This window comes from Pelodiscus sinensis, chromosome 17, assembly GCF_052426305.1.
Source record: "Pelodiscus sinensis isolate ZL-2025 chromosome 17, ASM5242630v1, whole genome shotgun sequence".
Taxonomy (NCBI): Eukaryota; Metazoa; Chordata; order Testudines; family Trionychidae; genus Pelodiscus; species Pelodiscus sinensis.
In genome coordinates, this window is record NC_143068.1 from 34,367,485 (window position 1) to 34,388,131 (window position 20,647).

The window sequence follows — 20,647 nt, forward strand, 5'->3', positions numbered from 1 at the left end:
GGGGCTGGCGTTGTTTCCATGGCAGCCTGCTAGGGGAGTCGTGCGAACGCTTGCCTTCCGTCTCCACTGGCCCGTACCCTCTTGCTAGGCCAAAGGGGGCTGCTCAGGTGCTGAGGAGCTGGCCCAGAGTGGAGGAACACCGCTCCCCCTGCCTGGCAGCATAGCCTGGCCCTGACCTGGAAATTGTGTTCTTCTTTCTCAGACCAAAGCGATGGGCTCTGCCAGAAGCTCACTCAGCCCTGCACTGCGCCCAAGCCGCAGAAACCCTGGGAGAAAGACGCATGGGAAATTCCCCGGGAGTCCCTGAAGCTGGACAAGAAACTGGGAGCTGGGCAGTTTGGAGAAGTCTGGATGGGTAAGAGCAACGGGGCGGCTCAGGAAGAGCAATGATTGGGCCGGAGGGGAGAGGGAAGGCAGAAGCGACAATGAGGCAGGGGCTCCGAAGGCGGGAGGGTGAGGGATGTGGTAGACGAGGAGGCAGGGGCTCCGAAGGCGCGAGGGTGAGGGATGTGGTAGACGAGGAGGCAGGGGCTCCGAAGGCGGGAGGGTGAGGGATGTGGTAGACGAGGAGGCAGGGGTTCCGAAGGCGGGAGGGTGAGGGATTCGGTAGACGAGGAGGCAGGGGCTCCGAAGGCGGGAGGGTGAGGGATGCGGTAGACGAGGAGGCAGGGGCTCCGAAGGCGCGAGGGTGAGGGATTCGGTAGACGAGGAGGCAGGGGTTCCGAAGGCGGGAGGGTGAGGGATTCGGTAGACGAGGAGGCAGGGGCTCCGAAGGCGGGAGGGTGAGGGATTCGGTAGACGAGGAGGCAGGGGCTCCGAAGGCGCGAGGGTGAGGGATTCGGTAGACGAGGAGGCAGGGGCTCCGAAGGCGGGAGGGTGAGGGATTCGGTAGACGAGGAGGCAGGGGCTCCGAAGGCGGAGGGTGAGGGATTCGGTAGACGAGGAGGCAGGGGCTCCGAAGGCGGGAGGGTGAGGGATTCAGTAGACGAGGAGGCAGGGGCTCCGAAGGCCGGAGGGTGAGGGATTCGGTAGACGAGGAGGCAGGGGTTCCGAAGGCGGGAGGGTGAGGGATGTGGTAGACGAGGAGGCAGGGGCTCCGAAGGCGGGAAGGTGAGGGATGTGGTAGACGAGGAGGCAGGGGCTCCGAAGGCGGGAGGGTGAGGGATGTGGTAGACGAGGAGGCAGGGGCTCCGAAGGCGGGAGGGTGAGGGATGTGGTAGACGAGGAGGCAGGGGCTCCGAAGGCGGGAGGGTGAGGGATTCGGTAGACGAGGAGGCAGGGGCTCCGAAGGCGGGAGGGTGAGGGATTCGGTAGACGAGGAGGCAGGGGCTCCCAAGGCGGGAGGGTGAGGGATTCGGTAGACGAGGAGGCAGGGGCTCCGAAGGCCGGAGGGTGAGGGATTCGGTAGACGAGGAGGCAGGGGCTCCGAAGGCGGGAGGGTGAGGGATTCGGTAGACGAGGAGGCAGGGGCTCCGAAGGCGGGAGGGTGAGGGATTCGGTAGACGAGGAGGCAGGGGCTCCGAAGGCGGGAGGGTGAGGGATTCGGTAGACGAGGAGGCAGGGGCTCCGAAGGCCGGAGGGTGAGGGATTCGGTAGACGAGGAGGCAGGGGCTCCGAAGGCGGGAAGGTGAGGGATGTGGTAGACGAGGAGGCAGGGGCTCCGAAGGCGGGAAGGTGAGGGATGTGGTAGACGAGGAGGCAGGGGCTCCGAAGGCGGGAGGGTGAGGGATGTGGTAGACGAGGAGGCAGGGGCTCCGAAGGCGGGAGGGTGAGGGATGTGGTAGACGAGGAGGCAGGGGCTCCCAAGGCGGGAGGGTGAGGGATGTGGTAGACGAGGAGGCAGGGGCTCCGAAGGCGGGAGGGTGAGGGATTCGGTAGACGAGGAGGCAGGGGCTCCGAAGGCGGGAGGGTGAGGGATGTGGTAGACGAGGAGGCAGGGGCTCCGAAGGCGGAGGGTGAGGGATTCGGTAGACGAGGAGGCAGGGGCTCCGAAGGCGGAGGGTGAGGGATTCGGTAGACAATGAAGGAGGGAGGCCGTTGGCAGGTAAATACATTCTCTCTCCAGAGGGAGAGAGAGGGGTATTTGAATGACGACTCCTCCCTTGCCCACAACGCTCCTGTTCATGCAGAGCCAAATTCTGCTTTGCTTTTTTCCATGGTTTCCCTCCCGGGGCTGGGCCAGGAGCAGGGGAGGGCACTGACAGCCTTGTCTAGCCACCAGCCTTCGGGTTGCACCCGTGTCCGTGCACACCAGGGTCACGCTTGTGCAATCTAACGATGTGTGCAGAGAAGCCCTGGTGCAAGCAGGGGCTGAGTCACTGGGGGTGGATGGAGGAAGAGAGATGAGAACAAGGAGCAATGGGCTCAAGTTGCAGTGGGGGGGGGTCTAGGTTGAAGATTAGGAAAAACTATTTCACTAGGCGGGTGGGGAAGCGCTGGGCTGGGTTCCCGAGGGAGGGGTGGAATCTCCATCCCTAGAGGTGATTAAGTCTCGGCTTGACAAAGCCCTGCCTGGGTTGATTTAGTTGGGTTGGTCCTGCCTTGGGCGGGGGCTGGACTCGCTGGCTCCTGAGGGCTCTTCCAGCCCTGGGATTCTGGGGTTCTGTGAGCAGCCTCAGGAGTGCCAGCACCTAGACCAGGACCAGTGTGTAGGGACAGGGCTGTGGCCACTGGAAGTGAGGCAGCCATGGCGGTGGGTGAAGGTGGGGCAGGGGGAGGCAAGCCTCCAGCCCCGCCCCTTCTGCCCAGGCCCCGCCCACCACAGGAGCCAAGCTGCCCCTCTCCCCTGCACCATGGGGAGGTGGAGTGACATGTCGCCCCATCCCCGGAGCATGGAGAGGGAGGAGGGCACAGGGCTCCAGTCTCCTTGGGCTACAGTAGGTGTTATGTGGGCGGGGCCAGGCATTGTGTGGGCGGGGCCAGGCTGGTGGTGCGGGAAGCCAATGCCTCCCCCTGCCTATGACACCCGGCGCCCCCGGAGGAAGCCCTGTGCCATGGCGATGTCTGCAGCCCCATGCGGGCTGGGACCAACCTGGACGCGCCCTCGTGTGCCCTCTCTGCCAGCCACCTACAACAAACACACCAAAGTCGCCGTGAAGACCATGAAGCCGGGCAGCATGTCGGTGGACGCTTTCCTGGCCGAGGCCAACCTGATGAAGAGCCTGCAGCACGACAAGCTGGTGAAGCTGAACGCGGTGGTGACCAAGGAGGAGCCCATCTACATCATCACGGAGTTCATGGAGAAAGGTAACACAAACCGCCCCCCACGCACACGTGCACACGCACGCACACTGATCTGCCCCAGGGCACGGGAGAAGCCCAGAGCGCACCAGGGCCGTGCGAGGACACCGGCTGTCTGGGCCCTCGCAGGGGCAGGCGGGTCCTGCCTTTTGGCAGTGCCAGGCGGGCGCTGTTTGCCATCCCCCTCCCTGGGTAAGCGAGGAGGCAGCTGGCCAGGATATGGGTCAGGGCTGGGAGTGTGTGATAAACCGTGGTGGGCAGGAAGGGGGGATGGCACATGGGAAGTGACAGGGAGAGAACGAGGCAAGAGGCGAGGGACGTGTGACACCCCAAGAGTTGAGCCCCCCCCCCCGACAAACCCCACCCGCGGGCATGCGGAAAGGGGGCAGGGCGCATCTGGGGCTCAGAGCCAGGGGGGCCCACCCCTGGGAGAACTCATGGCAGGGAGCCTGGCTCTGCAGTGGGGCCTCTCTGTTTCCCGGGGGCGCGCGCTGAGTTCGCAGGCCCTGCCCCGGGGGCTCGGTGGCAGACGGGACCCACTGGCCGCGCCCTGAACCCCTCCCCCTCCTGCCCTTCGCAGGCAGCTTGCTGGATTTCCTGAAGAGCGACGAAGGGAACAAGCAGGTTCTCCCGAAGCTGATCGACTTCTCTGCCCAGGTGAGGCGCGAGCAGGGCGGGGGCATCTGAGGGCCGAGCCACCCTGGGGCCGGGGAAGCTTCTCCTTTGGGCACGAGCCACGGAGGAGGAATGGGCTGGCGCGCCATGGCCGGCGGTAAGAGAGGCCGAAGGCTTTTGTGCTGGGCATCAAGACCCCACAGGACTGGGCCATTTAGCATCAGCAGGTCACTGAGCCCCACGGGAGCCGAAAAGGGGCCGAGCAGGAGAGCGGGGCGGTTACAGAACAGAAGGGCCCTTGTACTCAAAGGCAGCGTGGTCTGGAGTACTGAGCGTGCCGCTTCACTCCGTGCGGCCTTGGGCAAGTCACTTAACTTGTGACCTGCCTCTTCTCTTGCTGAGAGCAGTGACCTGGGCCCAGCTCCCCTGAGGGGTACTTGAGAGCGGGAGCTGTAAGAGCCAAGGGCTGGCAGGTCGAAGGGCCAGGTGGGGTCCTGGCAGGAAGTGTGTTTGGTCAGCTGATTGATCTGGCCTGGAGGTCGCTAGCTGCTGGGAGCAATGCCCCGCCTGGGATGCTCCTCTCGGTAAAGGCTGCTGAGGAGGGAGGGGTTGGAAACCAGGTAGGTGCTGTGAAGAATCCAGCTGTCCAGCATGGAACAATGGGGAGCTGTGAACGAGATTTGAATATGCAAATAAGCCTGGTTTGCCCCAGGAAAATATGCGGGAGGGACCTGGTGCTTTTTCTGCAAGGGGGAAGCGGGGGAGAGGAACTCTGGAAACAATCCAGTGAGTTTCCCTCCCCTGCTGCCTGCGTGTTCTCACTCTGCTCTTGAGACAACTGGCCGCCTGTCTGCGCTGGCCCCGGGTGCGGCTGTGCGCCACGGAGCAGCAGCAGGCGCGCGGGGAAGTTGGTTGTTCTCGGAGGGCTAACCTTGTAACGCTGGCGCTTGGCAGTGGCCGTTAGAGGCCTGGGACTGCCCGGCTGGTCAGTGTTGGGAAGCATCCTGCCAATCAGCAAGTGGGCAGCTCGCCCGGCCCAGCCTCTCCCGTCAGGAGCTGGCGGAGACCGTCTCTGCCCCGGCGCCGGCCTTTTCTGCTCTCCGGTGGCCACCGAGATTCTGGGGGCAAGTTTCCGTTTTCTTTCCGTTTTCCAGACTTGCTCTGTCCTGTCTTGGGGATACAACACTCCTGGCTGAAATCCGCTCACGGCCAAGCGGCTGGCTCCAAGGGGCAATAACTCTGTGTATTGCGTGACCTGGCTTAAAAGCCACTGGCCACCTGGCGGCTCCGCCACTGACACCTTTCTGCCGGTTCTGCAGTCCTCGGGCAGAGCCGTGCAGCTTCCCATTCTGCGCAGTCTTTACTCAGTCAAAATGGCCTGCTTTGAGCCACCGACCACTCTCTCCTTCCATTTCTCCTCCCCCCTCTGTCTTCCTTCCCCTCCCCCTGGCTCTGACCTATTTCATGTTAGGACACTGCTTTAAACACCAGACTGGTGTTGTCTTGGGCGGGGCTTCTGGGAAGAGGCGAGGAACTTTTGTGCCTGGCATGAGTGTGTTAGATGAAGCCCTGTCTCCAAGTAGCTTCCTAGCAGAGGGGAAAGCGGGTTGCAGATAAGGCCAAGGGGACTATAAAGTTTCACAGGAGTTTGCAGAACACTTCCTGAAAATAGCTCGTCAAGTTCCACTTTCAGTGTGAGATGTTTAGATAAGTTGGATGTGCAGTTGTGCATCTCATTTGCGTGGGCAGTAATCTGCTTGTGCATCCAAATGTGGTGGTGGTGTTTATCTTTCAATGGCCGCTGGAAACCCCAGGGAAAGTCCTAGGGCTGTAGGGCACAGCAGTACGCACAGGCCAAGGTTACGCTATTAAGGTTGGCCAGCATAGCTGTGAAAGTCACATTCCTTCTCCAGCGCAGCTGGAAGAGGGTGGTTCTAGCAACACAGCTTATGGGCTTCAGGGAGGTGGTGGTGTACGCTGGGAGAAGAAAAGAGTGGGCATACTAGGTCAGACCAAAGGTCCATCTAGCCCAGAGTCCTGCCAATGCCGGGTGCCCCAGAGGGAGGGAACAGAACAGGGAATCATCCAGTGATCCCTCCCCAGCCACCCATTTCCAGCCTCTGACAAACAGAGGCGAGGGACACTATCCCTGCCCATCCTGGCTAATAGCCATGGATGGACCGAACCTCCATGAATGTATCTAGTTCATTTTTGAACCCTGTTAAAGTCCTGGCCTTCACAACATCCTCTGGCAGGGAGTTCCACAGGTTGACTGTGCGTTGTGTGAAGAAAAACTTCCTTTTGTTTGTTTTAAACCTGCTGCCTATTCATTTCATTTGGTGACCTCTAAAACCTCCGGTCAGTATGCTTGATGCCTCCACTCGGAAGCTCTGCTGCAAAGATGTCAGCAAAGCCAAAGTAGCCTGCAGACTAGCCTCCCGTTATCGGTTTCTCTACACTTACAACACCACAGTGTCACACCTTCAGCGTGGCACTCGCTGTGCTGATGGGAGAGGGTTTCCTGTCAGCGTCGGGAGCCCAACTCCCTGACAGGCAGTAGCTCGGTGGAGGGAAGAATTCTTCCATTGACCTGGCGCTCTGCTCAGGTGGATGTAGGTCAGTTTACATGCATGGGGCAGAGGGTGGATTTTTCACACCTCTGGCTGGCATAGTGAAACTGACCTAATTTTCTAGTGCAGACCGGTTGTCTTGGCCCTGGAGAACTTACCCTCAAACTGAGGGTGGTAGAGGCAGAAACGTGACGCAATGTGCCCAAGCTGATGACGAAGCTGGAAATTGAACGCTGAACTCTTGAATGCCGTAGCCACAGGCTCATGCTGCCTTGGGGACAGCCTTGTGCAAGTTAGATACGCTCTTGTGCATGCTGCTTTTCTGGCTCGGAGACTTTGCAAAAGGCCCAGCTTGCTGGTTCTCAGTCTGCGGCCCAGTCAGCACACAGCTGCAGCCGGTGCTACATCCTCAGGGCCATACAGGGAGTATTGGCCCACCAGGGTTCGGAACCACTGTTGCACCTGCCTCTTTCCATCCGCGTTCCCAGAGAGAGGAGTTCCGTATGCAAACAGCGCATAGGCAGCTGTGTGAGCTCACGTTTGCACATTCAGTAAACGAGGGTGCAAATAGGACCCGGGGTGTGAAATGACTCTCTTGAGTTTGTGACGCTTGTGGTTTTGCATGGACAGCTCAGCTGCACGTATGTGAAGACTTAGGCTGCCAGATTCTCTGGGCCCGACTCTCCACAGGAGTAAGCAAGTGCAGGATGTATACTCCCCCGCCCCTCATGGGCCCTTTTCCTTCCAGCTCCATGTCCATGCTGTCCTATTCCTTGTCACCTTCTCCCTCCCACTGCTGACGAGTGCCTTTTGGGGCGTGCTTTGTGGCATTGGTCGCGGGTGCCCTCTAGTGGGCTCCTCCACTGCTGAGTGTAGTCAGATAATAAGGGAGTGTTGAGTTGTGATATGCAGTGCTACCGTGGGAATGTCAGAATTAAAATTCCCGCCTTCTAATGAAATAGCATGGGTGCCACATCCCTGGATGTCCAGGAGAGAGGTGTCTGGGGAGAGCTGTGATCGTCATATGTTTAGGTTCTTGGAGAGCTGCTCTCAGTTCTATGGAGTTTCTCCATCCTAATAGGAGAGCTGTATGCTCTCGCAGCGTAATGTCTCCCTAGGGAATTTCTTCATTCTTCTGGCCCTGCTGGGGCAGGAGGGTCAGTGGAGATGGTGCCACGGGCACCGTTACAGTGAAACCTGGGAAAAGATTCTCGCTGAGGCGGCTTAAAACCAGACATGAACCTAGCAGCGATTCCTGTAAACTGAGCACTTGGGCGGCCACCCAGGAGAGAGTCAAAGGCTGCCCATCTGATTTAGTAGAGTGCCCAGGGCTGCCAGTGTGTGTGTATACTGGTGGTGCACATCTGCATTTGCCTCAGTGCACAGAACAAAATTTATTCTGCACCTGGACAGAAAAAATTAGAGGGAACATTGGAGCCTAGTTTATTCTAGATCAGTGGTGCATCCCACTGGAGCTCCATCTGCGGCCTGCACACATCCCCGGCTGCTGCCCTCCCCCATGTGCCTCTCCTGCACTGGTACACCGGAGCCCCACACTTCCTGCTCCTCCCCCTCCCAGCTCTTTCGTGACTTTTCAAGCTCTGGAAGGGAGGTGGCAGAGCAGGGATGGAGTGTGAATCAGGCACTTTGCATGCTCCAAAAGTGCTGGAGGAGCAGTTAAGTTGGGGCTCTGTTGCCACAGTGTGTGAGAGGCACAGGGGCAGATGGGGGTCCACGGGGCTGCAGGTGGAACCCCAGTGAGCCGCGGGCTGCAGCGGCCCACTGACATGAAGGAGGGCCTCTCATGTGGCCCACTCGCTATTCGTGGCTGCCCATTACTGGCCTAGATAGTAACGTTCAGGGCCTGTGGCAGCAGATTTAGTTGTGCTCATGTGTGTTCACTAGCTTGGGTGTGTGCACTAGCAACACAAGAGGAGTGTGTTTGCGTGAGTCCATGTGTATGACTGTCGGTGAAGAGGTAAAATCCCAGCTTCTAGTTCATGGAAATGTGCAGAGGCTTGTTCTGATGTATCAACTCATCCGCCACTGTCCTCTGCCATTTCCCCACTGTGGCTTCATGTGATGCATAAGCCATGTGTTGGCCCAGCCTCTGTGGAGGGCTGCATGTCCCCCAGAATCCTGGTCTTTGCCTGTCTGGAAGCATGATGAACAGCCCTTTCCTTAGGGAATAGGGATTTTAATCTGTCACTCCTCCCTCCCCCCCCCGAGAGAGGGGGTTCCCTGAGCACTCTGATTGCCGGGGGCTTGTGAACAGTGAGTTAACTTCTTTCCTGGGGCCCACGAAGGGCTTGATTGTTCTGGCTCTCCAACGCTGAAACTTGTGTGCGTGGTGTATCCCCCTTTCTACAGATTGCAGAAGGAATGGCATTCATCGAGCAGAGAAACTACATCCACAGGGACTTGAGAGCTGCCAATATCCTGGTCTCCGCCACCCTGGTGTGCAAGATCGCCGATTTCGGACTGGCCAGGATCATTGAGGATAACGAGTACACCGCCCGGGAAGGTAAAGAGCTGCCAGGGTGAAACATACGAATGCAGCCTGCATGCCCTAGTTGGCATGACAAAATGCACGTGGCCAGCCATGGTCAGAGGGGACCTGAGATGGTGTAACTTGGTCTCCCTTAGGCCCACCTACACTCACGTACCCGGGAATTTGAGGTGGCGTGATCTGCATGTCAAACATGTGGAAGTTGGGTCTGTTGAGCAGGGGGGCTGCTGACCTTGCATCTCCGTGCGTCCCGCTGTTAGTGACTTCTCTTGTTATGTGCCTCACTTCCGGCCCCTTGGCTTGTGAATTACACTTGACAGTTTCAATCTCCTTGCCAGGTGCCAAGTTTCCCATTAAGTGGACTGCGCCAGAAGCGATCAATTTTGGATCTTTCACCATCAAATCCGACGTCTGGTCCTTTGGAATCCTCCTGATGGAGATCGTTACCTATGGGCGGACCCCGTACCCAGGTGGGAGGTTGAGCTGTCTCCAGAGGCTATTCTTGGCTTGTCCATATAATCTACTTCTAGGTGAAGTTAGCAAGGGACCAGGGAAGGGAGGGTGCATTGAAAACTGTGAGCCATTAGCCTTCTTGGCTACCAGGGCGCCCTGTAGACTCAAATCCATCTTCTCGTCTGCTGGAACCCCCAGGTCCTTTCCTGCAGAACTGCTACTTAGCTAGTCGGGCCCCAGCCTGTAACAATGCCTGGGATTCTTCCCTCCCAAGTACAGGACTCTGCACTTGGCCTTGTTGAGCCTCATCAGATTTCTTTTTGCCCAAACCTCCAATGTGTCAATCGAGTGAGAGCGTTTGCCTGTATATGGGCTTGAGTGCATCATTGCTGGTAGAGCTGGCATCAGAACTCACAAGTTCTTGACTCTGAGCCTGCGCTCGGTCCACCAAATCCCATTGCCTCTTCCTTCTCAGTTTGAATGAGCATATTTGTGTGGTGCTGGAAAGCACCCCCAGATGTTTTAGGAGGGCTAATAAAGATCTGGTGGCAGAATCAGCAACTCTTTCCATTTATACTAATCTGTCTCTCTGGTACCTCTTGTAACTGGTTGGATCACAGAAATCCCCTTGGGGTTGTCCCTTAGTGCACTGATCCAGCCACTGATACCAGCCTTCCTGCCCTCTGGGGCTCCCCACCACCCTGTCCTGCTCTGGTCTCCTCCAGCCAAGGCACAGAGTTGGGGTAACTGCCCCCCAGCAAAGTGGCACAGACCCTGAACCAGTTCAGCTTCAGAAGGGCTCAGCTCTGAGGACTCAGCACCCAGGAAATCAACCCCCAAAAGGGACCAAAACCCCAAATAAATCCATTTTACCCTGTGTAAAAGTTTTACACCGAAAATACTCATGAAGATGTTTGCTCCCTTTATCCATGAAAAAGAGAGATGCCCGGTGGATTCGCCCCCTCCCCTCCACAGTAACCATTATTTACACTGCACTTGATAATAAATAAAAGTGTTTGTATTGAGTATAAAAAGTTGGATTTAAGTGATTACAATGAAAACAGACCAATCAAAGCAAGTTACTAAATTAAAATAAACAAACTCCAGCTAGGTCTAATATGCTAAGAAATTTGTTATATGCAAATTCATACGCTAAACAGTTGATCTTATCTCGGGTAATATGCTTCAACTCCCCATTGATCTTTACTCTGGGCCTGGGTCTACAGCTGTTGTCAGGTTTTCTATGTGTGTATCCTCTGTGGGTGGGTGATGCAGTTTCAAAGGTCAGTTGAAGTCAAAGACCTGATTGCTTTCCATTCCTTAAATAGACTCCCCCTTCCCCCAGGGCAGGAACCCTTTTCTCAGTCTCACCATCCCTATGGAAAAATACTAGACTCAAGATGGATTCCAGTACTAGGTGGCATGGTTACGTGTCTTTCTAGGACCAACCACAGTTTGGGCTTACAGGACTCACAAGATCATTCACGGGTCGTTGGTTTGAGTACTGAGTCATTAAGTTCCTTAAGTAACACTAATAGCACTCATTGGTGCATTTAGAATTAAAACCAGATTCATACTTTGTATGTCTAACTTCACATTCAAGAGTTTCAGAGGGGAGCCGAGTTAGTCAGCAACTGGAAAAACTTCAACAACAACAAATCATCTTGTAGCTCAGAGACACGAACAAGAAATGTAGCTGGTATCATGAGCTTTCGTGGGCATAATCCACTGCTTCTGATGAATGGACTTAGATGTGGGTTGTGCCCACAAAAACTCATGATTCCAGCTACATTGTTTGTTAGTCTCTAAGGTGCTGCAGGATTATTTATTGTTTTTTAAGTTTTCCACATACAAGAATGATCCTTGCATGAAAATAGGATATACGGATTCGGCAGATTGTTAGTTTGAAATTGATATGTTACATGATGCATTTTGCATAGTGTATTCGAGTTATGCATATTCATAAGTCAATTTCCATAAAGCATGGGGGGGCGTGACACCTCTGAGAGATAAGAAATGATTCTGCCCAAGCAAGGTGATCTGTCCATGATTTATTCACGTAGGGACTGTATCCTAGGGCGGGGCTACTCAACATGTGGCCCACGAGCCGTATGTGGCCCGTGGCCTGTTTGTTTGCAGCCCGCAATGCAGTTTGGGTTTACACAGGGCCCACGGGTGGGAGCCAAAACAAAAAAGTCATCAATAGAATTGTCTTCTGTTGAGATGCATTTTAGTAGTTAAATTCCTGGACTGTCATTGCTCATTAAAATTGCTGTCATATGGGTGGAAATTGGGTAACTATTGCATTTTATTCATATCAGCAGAACTGACTTAATTGGGGCCTGTGTGTTGTGTAGTCTTGCCTTAATCTTTGTATTCATGTCCGTCAGTGTAAAAGAAGCTATTTGCATATATTTGCATATAGATTTGCATGTATATGCAACCACACTTAAGTTGCGGCCCTCGGCATGTGCTGAGAGCATCACTGTGGCCTCCAGGACTTCCAAAATTGAGTAGCCCTGGTCTAGGGATTGTTGGGGAAAGGGCCAATACGACTTCTCAAATTGTCCTTTCACATCAGAGCGGCCAGGCCGGGTCAGACCAAAGGTCCATCTAGCCCACTGTCCTGTCTGCCCTCTGTGGCCAGTGCCAGGTGCTCCACAGGGAATGACCAATTCTCAAGTTATCCATCCATTTTTGTCCATTCCCAGCTTCCGGCAAACAGACTAGATCATTATCCGTGGCCAATAGCCATTGAGGACCACTGATGCTCCATTCAACTTTTCTAATTCTCTTTGAACCCTGTTTCATCTTCTGGCAAGAGTTACTCAGGCAGACTGCGCGTTGTGTGCAGAAATGCTTCCTTGGGTTGGTTTTGAACCTTCCGCCTATTACCTGAAGAACATGGCCGTTATTTTGGAGTGTTTTGCAGAACTGGACTTTGTAAATAATCATTTTTTATCTCAACTTAAGAGAGATTATGTCAATACAGCTTTAAATACCATTGTCTGATGACTCCATTGTTTTGCATGTGGTGATATAAGGGCTCATCCTATCCCTCTTCCTGTGTTTCCTCCTGTCCCTCTATGTCAAGAGATCACAGTCCCTAAATGAGTTGTTAAAAATCAAAATGAAAACACTTGTCATACTCTGTTTTCCTTCTGCCTGTTGATGTGTTATAGGGATGTCTAACCCGGAAGTGATCCGTGCCCTGGAGCGTGGGTATCGAATGCCACGCACAGATAACTGCCCGGAAGAGCTGTATGATATCATGTTGAAATGTTGGAAGAACAAACCAGAAGATCGTCCTACCTTTGAATACACACAGAGTGTTCTGGAGGATTTCTATACTGCAACGGAGAGCCAGTACCAGCATCAGCCTTAATGTAGAAAATCCAATGACAAGAATGGAGAACCTAAGTTGTGTCTGCTTTAGTACCTGTAATATATACACACAGTCTGTTCTTCAGTTCCATCCCTTCCTTCATTTTCCTTTAATACATACTGTCCACTTCCATCAGCCTCTTCTTCGATACCAAAGATTCCCTGACACTGGCTCAAGTTGAGTTGGAGGCAGAATGCAGTCACATTACCTTTCAGCCTCCCTGGGTTGTGAACTTGCCGAATAAGCGAAACACCATTAGGCTTGTTAGCACGCAAGTGTGCGACTGCCATGGAAAATCCATTGCTGCAGAAAGGCAACAGCGGGTGGCTTCCTTCACTTTAAATCCAGACAGAACTATTGCCCTAGTGTAGTGCAAGGAGGTGCTTTGAGACAGAAGTTGCCATCTTTCCAATGGGATATAAAACTGTGGTCTTGGCCCTAAAGATCCCATGGCACTTGTTTGCTTTATGCAGCTCCAATTGCCACGTGCTGAAGGGGTATATTGTTAAACAGCTGCTGGATTTCACCCCAGAAGTGGTCACTTGTAAAGTGGTTTGTAAAGGGCTTCAGAACCTATGGATAAAAGGTTTCATGTAAAGCCTCTTTCAAGCCCATTTCTCTTGATTGTTTCCTGCCTGGATCTGAACATGGATGATTCTTCTGCCTCTTCTTGTGGATGAGCTATTGACAAGTGTATTGTATTGAACTGAACTAGATATCAAGTGCCTTGAAGCAGGAACCTTATCTCTTCACAAGACATGTAAAATGACTCTCATGTAAATGGTGTCAACAAATAACAGACATTGGCCTGATTGTTTTTCCCCCTTGAGTTGCTGAGTGATGACACCAGCATTTGTCACTTTGATTTTTTTTCAATTCCTTTTTCTTGAGCTGTTTCTGTGGGTTTTTATAGCGGCGCCTTTACAGCTGTCTGAGAATTATGGGGGTGTTATCTAGAAACTATATTAAGAACAGGATGCTAGAGACTGATCAATTCTCAAGCATCTTGCAGTGTGTAGTGGGTGACACTGGAAATCTGAAGAGAAGGTAATTGATGTCACTGATTCCATCCAATTTCTTTTCGCTGGGTAGGGGAGGGTAGTAAACTGCAAATTGTAATAACTTGCATTTCCACTAAGGAACCTGCATTTCTTGCACATTTATTTTGGGGGTTGTGTGGTGTTTTTGTTTTTGTATTTTTAATTTAGTATTTAAAGATAGATTATTTGGGAGAAGGGATGGAGAGATGACAGGAGGAAGGATAAAGATTGTGGACAGATTTAAATCTCTCTCTCTTTTTCCTAGTGAATTTCTGAGATAGTTGTGTGACTTTCCCAGCCAATAATAACAGGAGGGACACAATGGATGCTGTACTTCTATCTCAGCTTTGATTTTCAGTCAATAAATGTGAAAATGTCTTGCATTGTTTGTGGCTTTCTCTTGCATTGTGTATTCAGGAGCTAGGCAGGCCCTAGAATTACCTGTTTCTAGCTATGGGCCCGTACTCTTCTCACCCCGCTAGAGGAAGAGGCCTTAGGGCTTGGTTTCTTTCTCATTTTTATCTCAGCAAAGGTATCCAGTCTTGCCTGTGCCCTCTGCTGGGGATACCCCAGCCTGTTCAGCGGAGGGGGAGGGGGCAGCCATCAGCCAGGATGACAGCTGCGACCGATCGCCGTCGTTAGGGTCCAGAGTAAACGATCCATCGCCCCAGATAGGAGTATTTCACACCTGCCCCATTCTGCCCTTAGTAAAGATGGCGCCGAAACAGGAAAAATGGGCTCCCTCTTGAGAAAAGGAGCCTTGCTGCCCTCAGTAAAGATGGCTCCTAGGACCGCCCCCACCACGCCTGAGGCTGAGCTGCTGCCCTCAGTAAAGATGGCGCCGAAGCAGGAAAAATCGGCTCCCTCTTGAGAAAAGGAGCCTTGCTGCCCTCAGTAAAGATGGCTCCTAGGACCGCCCCCACCACGCCTGAGGCTGAGCTGCTGCCCTCAGTAAAGATGGCTCCGAACGTGCCCCGCCCCCCACGTGCTGCCCTGAGTCAAGATGGCGCCGAGCGCGCTCTGTGCCCGCGCCTGACCCCGCGGCCCTGAGTAAAGATGGCGCTGCCGGCAGTGCTGTGCTGGGCGCCGGGCCCGGCGGCGAGGGGGCGCGGCGCGCCGGGGGCTCTGCCTGTGCGTGGCCCGGCCCGGCCTCGCTCGCTCCGCCCCGCGGGGTCGGCCCAGAGCCCCGCTGCCCGGAACCGGCGTCCCCCGCCCGTCGCCGTCTCCATGGTGATAAACTTCCCCGGCCAATCGCGAGCTACTTCCGCCTACGTCTGGCCCGACACGTGGATCCAAGATGGCGGCATCGGGGGCGATGGTGAGTGGAGCGGCCCGGGCACAGCCCCTCCCGGGGCCCGACCCCCTCCCCCGCCCCGGGGCTTGGCCCGGCCTCTGGCTCCGGAGCCGGGCCCGCCGCGGCCCCCGGGCCCTCCCCGTCTGGGCGGGGGGCGGGCGTCGGGGTGAGTCTCTGGGGGGGGGGTTGCGCTGAGCCGGGGGGTGCTGGGGGCGATCTGGGGGGGGGGCCCGGCCCGGCTCGGTTCGGTTCGGTTCAGGCGTTGGCTTCATCCTGCAGCGTGACCCCGCCGCTTGCTGGGAGTCGCAGCTTCACCGGCCCCCGACAGCCTCTTGCCAGAGGGGCGTGAACCGGGGCGTCTGTGGGATTTGTCCCCAGAGTATCCCAGAGACCCAGAGGCTCTAGCCTAGGGGTCGCCAGCCAGTCCATCGGGATCGACTGGGAGATCGGGGCGCCTCGGACCGGCGATCCTCACTGGCTTGGCCAAGAGGCTGACAAGTGCTGCGCTTCAATTGCCCTTCCCCCCACTGATGTGCACCTTTTGCCTTGGAGCTTACCCCCCTCTCCCCCCGCATACACACACATGCTTGCTGGGCAGGGGAGAGGAGGGGGTGCCAATGTCAGGGTGCCCTCTTCCCACCCTGTAGTCTATCTCCACAGAAGGGTTTTGGGATGGAGGGAGTCTGTTGGAGTTTTTTGAGAGGGGTGCAGGGTCAGGGCAGGGGTAAGCCGGCCTTAGCCCCACAGCACCAACACCCAGGAGCCATCTGTAGTAGGCACTGGCCAGCTGGAGCCTGCATCCTGAACCCCTGCCTCAGTCATAAACCCCCTCCCTCCTGCACCTCAAGCCCCTGCCCTAGCCCTGAGCCCCCCTACACCCAAACTCCCTTACAGAGCCTGAACCCTCTCCTGCACTCCAACCCCTCTCCAGGCTCAGCTCAGAGCCCCTCTCATACTCCAGATCCCTTAACTCAAGACCAGAGTCTGCACCCCAACCCTCTGCCCCTGCCTGATGTATTGGAGAAAGGATGAGGGAAGGAGGATGGAGTGAGCAGGGGTGAGGCCCTAGAGAGGCACAAGGTGGGGGGGCAAGGATGTTTGGGTGTGAGGTTGGTCCTGGATTGCATTTAAATTTAAAAAAGTGATCTTGTGCTTAAAAAGGTTGGAGACCTCTGCTCTAGCCTGAAATAAGTGTTCTCCCTTGAATTCTGCTTCCTTTGAACTGCGTGAAATAAACGCCCTTCCCTGACTTTTAGCCCTGTGCAGATACAAACTCTGCACAGGCCAAACATTGTCTCGGGAAAGCATGCCATGCATTAAGCGTGAGTGGGTAGCAATATTTGATGTAGCCCTCTAAGCTCAGGAGTGTCCTGAGTCTAGTAGAATCACAGAGCTGTGAAATGGGACAAAGTGGTTACTTGAGTAGGAACAGTGGTTGTTTCAGATCAGCCAAGTTGGTGTGTTAGCAGAGCCCAGCCTAAGGTTGGATATTTGATTCAAAAATAATATTCAGCTATTGTCAAAAGCAGTCAAATATTTTAAATCACTAAATTATCAGAACATTAAAACAAAAATTTGAAGAGCTCCAAAAGGCTTAGTCTTAGTTAAATACTTATGCCTAATTACAAAAAAAAAGTAGTTAATGAAGTTATTTTAACTCAGAGTTGCAAAACAGTGAACTGAAGTCCTTAAAAAGTGAAGGTATGGGACTACTATAAGGTGGGTGCATAACTGGCTGGATAACCGTACTCAGAGAGTAGTTAGTAATGGTTCACCATCCTGCTGGAAAGGCATAACCAATGGGGTTCTGCAGGGGTCTGTTTTGGGACGGGCTCTGTTCAATATCTTCATCAACAATTTAGATATTGGTATAGAACGTACGCTTATTAAGTTTGCAGATGATACTAAGCTGGGAGGGGTTGCGACTAATCTGGAGGATAGGGTAATTCAAAATGATCTGGACAAATTGGAGAAATGGTCTGAGGTAAATAGTATGAAGTTTAATAAAGACAAATTCAAAGTGCCCCACTTAGGAAGGAACAATCAGTTTCACACACACAGAATGGGAAGCGACTGTCTGGGAAGGAGTACAGCAGAAAGGGATCTAGGGTTATAGTGGACCACAAGTTGAATATGAGTCAGCAGTGCGATGCTGTTGCAAAGAAAGCAAACATGATTCTGGGATGCATTAACAGGTGTGTTGTGAGCAAGACAGGAGAAGTTATTCTTGTGCTCTACTCTGTGCTGGTTAGGCCTCAATTGGAGTATTGTGTCCAGTTCTGGGCACCACATTTCAAGAAAGATGTGGAGAAATTGGAGAGGATCCAGAGAAGAGCAATGAGAATGATTAAAGGTCTAGAGAACATGAGCTATGAGGGAAGGCTGAAGGAATTGGGTTTATTTAGTTTAGAAAAGAGAAGACTGAGGGGGGACATGAGAGCAGTTTTCAGGTATCTAAAAGGGTGTCATTAGGAGGAGGGAGAAAACTTGTTCACTTGTCCTCTGAGGATAGAACAAGCAGCAATGGGCTTAAACTGCAGCAAGGGAGGTTTAGGTTGGACATTAGGAAAAAGTTCCTAACTGTCAGGGTGGTGAAACACTGGAATAAATTGCCCAGGGAGGTTGCGGAATCTCCATCTGTGGAGATACTTAAGAGTAGGTGAGATAAATATCTATCAGGGATGGTCTAGACCAGTGGTCCCCAACATGGTGCCCGTGGGTGCACATTTGTGTGCACCCGCCAAGTGCTCGGGGCCACCCCCAACCTGGGCGCATGGCGCATGCACGGTGCTGGCCCCAGGCGCATTGTGCATACGCAGCACCAGCCCCGGGCTCATGGCGCATGGAGAGCGCCAGGCCCGGGTATGCGGCGAATTGGCCGCCCCGCCCCTGGGTGTGCGGCACATGGGGAGCGCCGGTCCTGGGTGCATGATAGATTGGCCGCCCTGGCCCCAGGCATATGGCAGATTGGCCGCCCCACCCCCGGGCACGTGGCTATGGGGGGCACCGGCCCGGGGCGCATGGTGAATTGTCCTCCCACCCCCGGGTGCACAGCTATAGGGGGTGCCAGCTCTGGGCACGCAGCTATGGGGGGATGCTGGCCCTGGGCGCACGGCTCTGGAGGGCGCCAGCCCCAGACTTGCTGCGAATGGGCGGCCCCGCCTTTGGCTACGCGGCGCATGGGGTTGCTGGCCCCAGGCACGTGGCTCATGGGGTGTGGCATATGCGCGGCCCCACTCCTGGGTGTGCGAGTGTCCCCGCCCTCTGTCGCCTGATGGGCAAACGGCCCCACCCCCTGGCGCCCGGCAGCTCCAAATTGTTGGGGACCACTGGTCTAGACAGTATTTGGTCTTGCTGTGAGGGCAGGGAACTGGACTCAATGACCTCTCGAGGTCCCTTCCAGTCCTAGTATTCTATGATTCTGTGATCATGGAGCAATCAGAGGTAGAGGAAGGAACAATCAGTTTCATACATACAGAAGGGAAGAGACTGTCTAGGGAGGATACTACAGAAAGAGATCTAGGGGTCATAGTGGACCAGGAGCTAAATATGAGTCAACAGCGTGACACTGTTGCAACAAAACCAAACATGATGCTGGGATGCATTAACAGGAGTGTTGTGAGCCAGATATGAGAAGTAATTCTTCTGCTCTACTCTGTGCTGATTACGTCTCGATTGGAGTATTGTGTCCAGTTCTCGGCTCCCTGTTTCAGTTAGCATGTGGAGAAATTGGAGAAGCTCCAGAGAAGAGCACCAAAAAGGATTAAAGGTCTAGAAAATATGACTTGTGGAGGAAGACTGAAAGAATTGGGTTTGTTTACTTTGGAAAAGAGAAGACTGAGAGGGGACATGATAGCAGGTTTCAAATGCCTAAAAGGGTGTTACGAGGAGGAGGGAGAAAAATTGTTCTCCTTGGACTCTGATGATGGGACAAGAAGCAAAGGGCTTAAATTGTGACAGGGGAAGTTTCAGTTGGAATAAATTGCCTACGGGGGTTGTAGAATCTTCATCACTGGAGATATATAAGAGCAGGTTGGATAGACATCTGTCAGGCATGATCTAGGTGGTGCTTGGTCCTGTAGTGAGGGCAGGGGACTGGACTTGATGACCTCTTGAGGTCCGTTCCAGTTCTGGTATTCTAGGATAGGTTGCTGCCTGCATCAGGGCATTCGTGTTGGAACATTTGACAGTGTTTGACTCTGGTTAAATAATAGGCAGTGAGTTAACACATGACTGCTCAATTAATTGGCTTGCCAAGCCTACCTCAGCCTAAACTAATCACTTTTCCTAATCAGGACAAACTTTACACTTTGTCATCATTTCTTCCCTCCCCACGAAAGGTCTGGCCCACGAAAGCTCATCACCTAATAAACCATTTTGTTAGTCTTTAAAGCGCTACATAGTCCTGTTTTTTGTTCCTGCTTTTTGTAATCCAGTCTGAGATCTTGGTTAGGCCTTTTTTTCTGCACTTTAAAAATAAATAAACCTCTTGCTGTTTCACCGCTACCAGTAGATTTCTATAGTTGGTATGAACAATTGCAGAGCTAATGTAAGCAAGGCCCCTGTGATTCTTACCACAGGGGTGTCTGTTTGACTTTGCTCAGCGTAGATCTAGAGGGCGCAGTGGTAAAAACATTGATGCTGTGTCTACAAGCACTACCACTGACAACATTGGAATCTGTGTCTCTGTCTCTCTCTCACACCTACGTTTCTAGAGTGGTTTTTGACCAGGGTATCTTTTTTTAAAGCCCCTCTTTGTCTTTGCTGCTTTGTGTCTGTTGCGTCTTTTTGTTTTTCTGGTCGGCTTTAACATCACTTCAATAATAATCACATTTGTGGCTGATACTAACATTGGAGGTGGTAATAAATACACCGGAAAACAAATCCGCAGCATAACTTGTAGGCAACAGCAATGTGGAATTTTTGTAATTATTAGCTGTATGACTAGCTTCCTGAGGTTCCAATCAGATTAAGGTCCCATTTTATTGGGTGTTGTGCAAAATTAATATAAGTTGGTCCCTGCCCAAAAGCATTTGCTAGCTAAAGTGCTGTCCCCACAAAGAGGAAATAAACAGACCAGCAATAAAACGGGATGTGTGAGGATTGAGCCAACTAACTATACCTACCACAAAGCAAAACTATTTTCATGTCTCCTATAGGGATGTAAAATCCCGTTTGATTGGGATTGTGTAATTGGGAAACATTGTTTAACTGGTTAACTGATTAAGGTGGGAGCCAGTGGTGGGCCTGGGCTGGAGCAGCCTTCTGCCACAGGCAGGGGCTGATCTGGTGTCCTGCTCGGAGCAGCTGCCTGTAGGGAGCCCGGGCCTGCTTTGGACAGAGGTTGCACCATCAGGGACACCGGAGCAGCCCTGCCTTGTGGTGGGCCCCCCGCAGGGCTGGAGTAGCCTCCTGCTCGCAGCAGGTAGGGAGCTGCTCCAGCCTAGGGATGTTAAATATCGGTTAATTGAATTGTCGAATAACTTCATGAATTCTTATTGGTTAGTCGACTATTCTATAGACCCCGGGGGTGGGACCGGC

General features: G+C 53.6%; 2 protein-coding genes across 3 annotated transcripts in view; both read left to right on the forward strand.

The window, feature by feature from the left end:
• The window catches only part of HCK (HCK proto-oncogene, Src family tyrosine kinase), a 37,180-nt gene extending 22,987 nt beyond the window's left edge, over positions 1-14,193 (forward strand). For both annotated transcript variants that reach the window (XM_075900845.2, XM_075900844.2), the window contains exons 9-14: positions 203-355; positions 3,064-3,246; positions 3,821-3,897; positions 8,796-8,949; positions 9,273-9,404; positions 12,570-14,193. In XM_075900845.2, coding sequence (XP_075756960.1) covers positions 203-355; positions 3,064-3,246; positions 3,821-3,897; positions 8,796-8,949; positions 9,273-9,404; positions 12,570-12,772 — 902 coding nt within the window. In that variant the 3' untranslated portion in view covers positions 12,773-14,193. The remainder of the gene's footprint in view (positions 1-202; positions 356-3,063; positions 3,247-3,820; positions 3,898-8,795; positions 8,950-9,272; positions 9,405-12,569) is intronic.
• Positions 14,194-14,972: 779 nt separating this feature from the next.
• Positions 14,973-20,647, forward strand: part of TM9SF4 (transmembrane 9 superfamily member 4) — a 31,695-nt gene continuing 26,020 nt past the window's right edge. The window contains exon 1 of the mRNA XM_075900836.2: positions 14,973-15,130. Coding sequence (XP_075756951.1) covers positions 15,110-15,130 — 21 coding nt within the window. The 5' untranslated portion in view covers positions 14,973-15,109. The remainder of the gene's footprint in view (positions 15,131-20,647) is intronic.